Source organism: Mandrillus leucophaeus, unplaced genomic scaffold, assembly GCF_000951045.1.
Source record: "Mandrillus leucophaeus isolate KB7577 unplaced genomic scaffold, Mleu.le_1.0 Scaffold284, whole genome shotgun sequence".
In the NCBI taxonomy this organism is placed as follows: domain Eukaryota; kingdom Metazoa; phylum Chordata; class Mammalia; order Primates; family Cercopithecidae; genus Mandrillus; species Mandrillus leucophaeus.
In genome coordinates, this window is record NW_012102965.1 from 1,387,317 (window position 1) to 1,395,908 (window position 8,592).

Genomic DNA, 8,592 nt, shown 5'->3' on the forward strand with positions numbered 1-8,592 from the left:
AGGATGGTCTCGATCTCCTGACCTCGTGATCCGCCCGTCTCGGCCTCCCAAAGTGCTGGGATTACAGGCTTGAGCCACCGCGCCCGGCCGTATTTATTTATTTATTTAATTTTTGAGATGGAGTCTTGCTCTTCGCCTAGGCTGGAATGCAATGGCGCAATCTTGGCTCACTGCAATCTCTGTCTACTGGGTTCAAGTCATTCTCTCCTGCCTCAGCCTCTCAAGTAGCTGAGATTACAGGCGTCGGCCACCATGTCCAGCTAATTTTTATAGTTTTAGTAGAGACGGGTTTCACCATGTTGGCCAGGCTGGTCTCGAACTTCTGACCTCAGGTGATCCACCCACCTAGGCCTTCCAAAGTGCTAGGATTACAGGCTTGAGCCACCGCACCCGGCCTATAATTTCAGTTAAGTGAATTCTGATATCTAACATAAATGCAGTAATTTCTATCAATCTTAACAAGTAAATCATTTAAAAGCATTTCTCAAAGAATTAAAAGCATGTCAATATCAATTTACTTATTTTTGAATTTAATTATGCAGCACAATAGCTCATAGATTAAAATCAGGCATGTTTTTCAGAGTTTATTATTAGAATATAAAGTAAATGTAAAAGCAAAAGAGACACTCACTATGTTCACTTGCTAACACAAAAGATTCAGGAGTTCTTTCAGGTAGGGGAGGAGGTGAATCTTCACTAACATCAACATCTAAATTAAACACATAAAAATTTAGGCAAATTATTAAAAATTAACATGTCAGCTAAACAAAATCAGAGAGCTTTCTTGACATTCTAAAATTTCCTGTCACAAGTATCTACATCAGTTTTTAAAAATGCAAAACAAAAAAATGCAAGAAACCATTTCCACTCAACTCATTATCAGGAAGAATTATGATGCTTATTGAGCAAAGATACTGCATACAGAAAATGACTCTCTCCCATGACTTTCCTGCCACTCTACAGACATCATTCAGTTCTCCAAGCCTGAAGGGAATCTTCAGTCAGCTGGCAAGTGACTTCTCTACTGATCTTACTGATGATGCTTTGTGTACAAAAAGGAAAGCTTTGGTCATTTGTGCTATGAAACGCCTAAGCCAGTGTTTACCAAACAGGATTCAATTGCTTAACACCTTTCATGATTTTTGCCATATTATGTAACATGTGTCCTATTCACTTTTAAAGTTGGACTCATTTTAAATTTAACTGTGTACCTCAGTCATGTTTTAAACAGCAATAGCTGAAATAACATTGGAAATACTAGTTATTTTTCCAAAACAGGTAAAGATATGGCTATTAAAGTTTTAAAAAATCTTCATTTATTTATTGCTGAAGATTTCGTGTACAGTGGCACATTGAGAATGCTGACTGAAGCTATATACAGGTTTTTCACTAGTAGAAACAAAATTAGCTCTTGGGAAAAATAGTGCATTAAGTAAGCCTCATTGGTTAGCTTTACTATGGCTTAAGGTAAATGAGTGCATTTGATCTTTGAGTTTTCACTGGAAGCACAGAAAGAAAATATGAGGATACACTTCTGTGTGTGAACTCTCAGGTTGGGGAGGGTGGGATAAAGAAAAAGAAACGTGATGGTCCTATTATTATTTTATCTTGAGCCTTGCCCATTGTTCTTAAATGAACACACAGTTTTGCCATGATACTCTACTTTTTACCACACCTGATAGGCTATGCATAGGTCTTTTCAATTTTCAACACACATGAGGTGAGTATGATTGCTTTTGCCCCTCCTACATTTATTTAGCTGGAGACACAAGAAAATACAGCCTCTGGGTCCTGCTGAAAGAAGAGTTCCAGTCCAATACTTGATACATCTACAAAGAGTACCAGAACTCTCTCTTGCCACTAAAGAACTATCTACCTTATCCAGTAGTGGTAGTTTGAGTCATCACCATATGTCTCCTCGCCCTCTTGTTACTAACAGCGCACAGTGAAGAGATGGCTGTCGGAAGGAAGGGACACATAATCTTGGCATTCTGGTACCATTTCATAAATTAAATGAACAAAACAAAAAGGGCAGTTCAGCCCTTTTTCTATCAGTTATCTTTCAGAAACTCTGTTTTTCTCTCATGATAGTTCTCACCCTTAAACACTTTTATTTTCTAAGTGTGGCCCTTGCTTTGTAAATGCATGTTTCTTCCTGGAACTCTGGATTGCTTTTCCTGTTAAAAACTTTTGTTTTAGAGGTTATCTAACCAGATATTGCATATTTTACATAGGCTTTTGCCAATCATACACTGTATGGGGCCTTCTGTAATTGAATCTGAGAAATCTTTCAGGAGGCCCAAGTCAAGACTGAAATTGGAATTGATAGCCAGGAATTTTTGTCAGGCAGTAACTTATGCAAAAGCTTTTTAGGTATCAATACAAAATTATTCCATTACAGTCATGCACTACATAATGACGTTTTCATCAACAAGATGGCGTAAACAACAGTGGTCCTGTAAGATTATGATACCACATTTTTACTGTACCTTTTCTATGTTTAGATACACAACTACTTACCATTGTGTTACAATTGTTCAGTACAGTAATATGTTATACACGTTTATAGCCTAGGAGCAAGAGGCTACACTGTATGGCCCAGATGTGTAGTATACCATACCATCTAGGTTTGTGTAAATACATTCTATGACATTCACACAATGGCAAAATTGCCTAATGACATATTTTTCTTAGAACATATCCCTGCCATTAAGAAATGTATGACTGTAATTCACTAACAAGTTCTAGGACCAAAAAACCCCCTCAAAACTCTAATTCTGGTGCCAATGGTTCTATAAGATAATGATCTACAAAGGAAATAATAATCTATAAGGTAAATAAACAATCTATAAAGTAAATAATCTATATGGTAAAAATTTGGCAACACATTAAAAGTAAGACTACTTGTAGTTACGCTGCAACAAAGAACATTTACACACAGGAAAATCTTCAGTTAATATCAACCAATAACAGTTAAGGTTGAGTAAAAAGAAACCAGAAATCATATTTATAGTGATTTTTGCTTTGAAATACAAAACCAAACAAACAGAAATGAGCTGGCACATAGTAGGCTGCTTTTAGCTATATCTTACTCTTTTTTTTTTTTTTTTGAGACAAGGTCTCCCTCTGTTGCCCAGGCAGAGTACAGTGATACAATTATGGCTCACTGCAGCCTTGAGCTCCTAGGCTCAAGTGATATTCCTACCTCAGCCTCCAGAATAGCTGGGACCACAAGTGTGCACCACCATGCCCAGCTAGTTTTTTATCTTTTGTAGAGATTGGGTGTCACTATGTCACCCAGACTGGTTATGAACTCCTGGGCTCAAATGAATTTCCCGCCTCAGCCTCCCAAAGTGCTGGGATTTACAGGCATGAGCCACCAATAGACTTGTCATGTAGTAGTAACTTTTAATGAGCGTATCATATCATGTATCTTTCTGGCCCTCACCAAATTCTATTTCCAGTAATTTTTTTTTTTTTTAAACACAACAACAAAAAAAATAAAACTTCCTAAGTACAATATACCACATGCTTGATATACTAAAAAAGCCCAAAATGAAAATTTCTTATCTACATATTTTCTTACATAGTTATAGCTGAGCAGTTATATTTCAAATTCTGAAGTTGAGGAACAAAAGACATTAGCAATTTAAAATTATGGTAAACTGGTAAAGTAATATCTATTATGCTAATTATGATCTTCTAAAGATCCTTCAAATAAAACAAAGACGAATCAAGAAAAGAGAATTCTGTAATTTAAGCAACTAGTTTAAGACTGTTACCTGGCTGGGCACAGTGGCTCATGCCTGTAATCCCAGCAATTTGGGAGGCTAAGGCGGGTGGATTTTATGAGGTCAGGAGATCGAGACCATCCTGGCTAACATGGTGAAACCCCGTCTCTACTAAAAATACAAAAAATTAGACGGGAGTGGTGGCGCATGCCTGTAATCCCAGCTACTCGGGAGGCTGGGGCAGGAGAATCGCTTGAACTCGGGAGACAGAGGTTGCAGTGAGCCAAGATCGTGCCATTGCACTTCAGCCTGGGCAATAAGAGCAAAACTCTGTCTCAAAAAGACTGTCATCTATTCTACTAAATACACTCTCTCAAGTTAAAAAATACAGTATATGTGAGTTAGAGAAAACAAAAGCACTACAGTATGGGTGGCATATAATGGGTCAGAAATAGAAAATAATCTTTCAAGGCCAGGGGTGGTAGCTCACGTCTGTAATCCCAGCACTTTGGGAGGCCTAGGTGGGCAGATCACTTGAGGCCAGGAGTTTGAGATCAGCCTGGCAAACATAACGAAACCCCGTTTCTACTAAAAACACAAAAATTAGCCATGTGTGGTGGTGCACACCTGTAATCCCAGTTACTGAGGAGGCTGAGGTGGTAGATTGCTTGAGCCCAGGAGGCGGAGGTTTTATGCAGTGAGCCAAGATCATGGCACTGCACTCCAGCCTGGGTGACAGTGAGACTCTGTCTCAAAAAAAATAAAAACAACAAGGCAGGGTGCCAGTAACTCACGCCTGTAATTCCAGCACTTTGGGAGGCCAATGTGGGCGGATCATGAGGTCAAGATATCGAGACCATCCTGACCAATATTTTGAAATCCTGACTCTACAAAAAAATACAAAAATTTGCTGGGCATGGTGGCAGGCACGTGTAATCTCAGCTGCTTGGGAGGCTGAGGCAGGAGAATTGCTTGAACCCGGGAAGCGGAGGTTGCAGTGAGCTGAGATCGCACCACTGCACTCCAGCCTGAGCAACAGTGCAAGACTGTCTCAAAAAAAAATATATATATGTATATACATATATATATTTCAAGGTCACAGTACTTATTTTGCCTGCACATTATAAATAGCAGTCTGTATGTGTCACTACCAAAGTTCACTGATACATAAGTGACCACTGATAATCAATATATCAATAAATAGCTTTAAAATTTATATGTTTACTCTCAACTTTAGGGTCTGTTTAAGATGGTAGCCATCATTACTTTTAGCAGATCAAAGAGGAGTTTCAAGAAGCAATAATACACTTTGGGAATTGAGTGCATGCATTATCTTGAAATGCTAAGAGTGCTAAAAAAATAGTGATTCTTTAAATAATAGCTTTGATGACTAGGTATGCACATAGCCCACTCACTACTGAATGAATTAAACTGCCCATATTCTACTGAGCAGTTTGCAGTATTGTTCCTGGGTTAAACTCAGGGTTGGAAACAGCCCTATTTGGAAGCATTTGTGAAGATAGTAAAAACAAACAAACAAAAAAAGGTAATCTGTAGTTAAAGGAACAGTAAAAAGATGACTAGATATTTAGGAGAAACATGGGTGACATTATATGGCCAACCAAGACATTCTACAGTATTTTTGCCACTGTTATTTTAAGTGATTCTTCCCTAAATTATTTCTAATTATTCAGTCAGATAAATTTTTGACCAATACAAAAACAGTAAGATCTATAATAGAGAAGAAAAAGAAAATAAATTACCCAGTTATAACTACTAAAATATTTTAGAAACACCCAGTAATATAATGTGATCAAATTGTTAACAATAAATTAAAAGCTTATATTAAAAAATTAGTATCTAAGACAGATTTTGCTATAGGTTCTATGGTATAGTATGGAACAAAACATAATAAATCAATAAAGCTAAAGTGCTTAAAACAGTGACTGGCACATAGTAGAGATTTAAGTATTTGACACTATATTATTACCTTTTTCAGCACCTGAATGTATTGTTCCTGCTATATTATGTCTAGCAATGGACATTGGCAATACTTTCCTAGTAGAAATGCTTTCAGTACTAGTGGCAGCAGAAACTGTGGCACTTGCTGTTGAAATATTGGTTTTATTCTGGGTCACAGCACCATCAGAGTTTCTTTCATCTGAGTCCGAGTCATCAGAGTGAAGTGGATTAGTAAAACTGAGGGGTGTTCTGAAGAGTGGTGAAGTGTTATCATGATCCACAACATCAGGGGTTTCAACTTGTGTTGAAGGACTTGGTGTTAAACTCACAGTTTTCATAGTTTGACAGTGGATATCTGAGGAATTGCCTTCAGATAAATCAGGTATGGGTATGGCATTTTCAGGTCCATGAAATGACCACGTTACATGTCCTTTCTCATCAAGAGGCAAGCGGTCTGGCCTTGGAGGTGTGTCTGAATTCTGGGATTCTTCTGGTGGAGTAACTGAAACTTTGTTTGATTGTGTTACACTGCAGTCCACACAAGAATTCTGAGAAGTATCACTGACATTTAGATCTGAACTTAATTCCTGTGGCTTAGAGATTTTATCAGTTGTACAAGGTGAAGCAGATTTAATTTTAATTGCATGTCCCCTATTTAAAAGTGTGTTCCCATCAAAACTTTTTGGTCCCTCTTGGAGAGGGACCTTCTTAATTTCGAAACTTAAATTTCGTTCCAATTTTTTATCTATCTGTTCAATTGTTGATTCATTTTTCCCTGGAAGTTCTGTTGGTTTACTATAGTTTCTGTTGAGGTCTGCTGAATGTTGTTCTGATGAAACCATATGTAACACTGGCTTTGGGTGGTATCTATCATTGTCCTGCCACACAGTAGTGACTGTTGGAAAAGCTGAAGGGGGCGAAGGTGTCAAGATGGGTGGCACTGGATGAGGTTCCGGTGGCTGCAGTATTTCTTCTTTAGCATCCCCTTCAACAAGGCAACTGAAAAACAAATATTTAAAAAGGGCATTTTAAGACTGTTAAACAAGTTGATACAGGAGAATTATGTAGCTAAGACTAGTATATTAAGAGCCATTAGAATCTGGCTGTGAAAACTGTAATTTTTCAGACTAAGAAAATTTAATGTTCATCAAGGTAATACATATACTGCTTAAAAAGACTTTTAATGAAAAACATAGTCTCTGCCCCGTAGCCCTCCTGTTAGCCAGAGGCATCCACTTTCAACCTTTTCTTTTTTTTTACAGCTGCTTCTAAAATTTACCTCTGTATTTCAGACTATTTCAAAAGTTATTTCTTGATCTCTATTTCGCATATTTTCTACTGACTTCCTACTGTGGAAGTGCCCTTCTCTTTTTTTCCAATACTGTTGTAATTTTTCGTTACCTCAGTCATATGACTGCAGATATTATTCACATCTATGACACCATGATTTCATATCTTTTCTTCTACAATGTCTTGTTTTCCCCTAACGACTGCCTTGGGTTTCTGATTGCTTAGCTCTCTATGCACCATCAGTTACTCAGCTTTTCTTCTAACTTTCTTGCAGATTGGTATACCTCCTCTCAATAATGACAAACACACACAGTAACTATCAATACCACACACATCCTTCTTAGTAACTTTTGGCCTCCTGCTCCAGTGTGGACTACTGGTTCCCTAAGCCACCACAGAGCTAATGTTCTCTCTGGTTTCAGATTCTCCTGTTTCCCAGGTCCCATCTTCCTCTTTCTGGGTATACTCCTTTGTTTGGGTGGGTTACACCCTCTAGTTGTCTTTATTTTTTTCCTTAAAGAAATGAGGGCCAGGCACCGTGGCTCACGCCTGTAATCCCAGCACTTTGGGAGGCCAAGGTGAGTGGATCGCTTGAACTCAGGAGTTTGAGACCAGCCTGAGCAACGTGGTAAAACCTCATCTCTACTAATAATACAAAAATTCACCAGGTGTGGTGGCACACACCTGTAGTCCCAGCTACTTGGGAGGCTGAGGCAGGAGAATTGCTTGAGCCCGGGACGTGGAGATGGCAGTGAATTGAGATCGTGCCACTGCACTCCAGTCTGGGCGACGGAGCAAGACTGTCTCAAAAAAAAAAAAAAAAAGAGAGAGAGAGAAAGGCTGCGCACCGTGACTTACTTGGAGTTCACAATCAGCCTGGGCAATATGGCAAAACCCTGTGTCTTCAAGAAATACAAAAAATTAACTGGGTGTGGCAGTGTGTGCTTACAGTCCCAGTTACTAGGAAGGCTGAGGTAGGAGGATCACCTGAGCTTAGGGAGGTCAAGGCTGCAGTGAGCTGTGATGATGCCACTGCACTTTAGCCTGGGTGAAAGAATGAGATCCTGTCTCAAAAAAAAAAAAAAAAAAGATAGGGTTTACTATGTTGCCCAGGCTTTGTTGCTTTTTAAGAACTTTATATGATGCAAACTTCTTGAGGGCTTGTATATTCAAGTTTTTGTTTTTCTTTTGAGATAGAGTCTCGTTCTGTTACCCAGGCTGGAGTGCAGTGGCACCATCTTGGCTCATTGGAACCTCTACCTCCTGGGTTCAAGCAATTCTTGTGCTTCAATCTCTTGAGTAGCTGTGACTACAGGCACATGCCACCATACCTGGCTAATTTTTGTATTTTTAGTAGAGACGGGGTTTTGCCATGTTGGCCAGGCTGGTCTCGAACTCCTGGCCTCAAGTGATTTGCCTGCCTCGGCCCCCGCAAAGTGCTGGGATTACAGGGGTGAGCCACGGGATCCCACCTCAGAGTTTTTGCTTTTTTTTTTTTTTCCCCCACAGGTGATCAACCTTTTAATTATCCAACCAGATAATTGGCAGTAATCACATGGTACACCAGGTTTCCCCTTAAAAGAGACTCTGTGGGCTGGACATGGTGGCT

General features: G+C 39.0%; 1 protein-coding gene across 4 annotated transcripts in view; it reads right to left on the reverse strand.

Moving 5' to 3' along the window:
• Nucleotides 1-8,592, reverse strand: part of PTPN12 (protein tyrosine phosphatase, non-receptor type 12) — a 106,852-nt gene that overhangs the window by 8,466 nt on the left and 89,794 nt on the right. For all 4 annotated transcript variants that reach the window (XM_011985455.1, XM_011985457.1, XM_011985458.1 and 1 more), the window contains 2 exons: nt 5,722-6,692; nt 632-709 (listed from right to left, as the gene is read on the reverse strand). In XM_011985455.1, the coding sequence (XP_011840845.1) occupies nt 632-709; nt 5,722-6,692 (1,049 nt within the window). The remainder of the gene's footprint in view (nt 1-631; nt 710-5,721; nt 6,693-8,592) is intronic.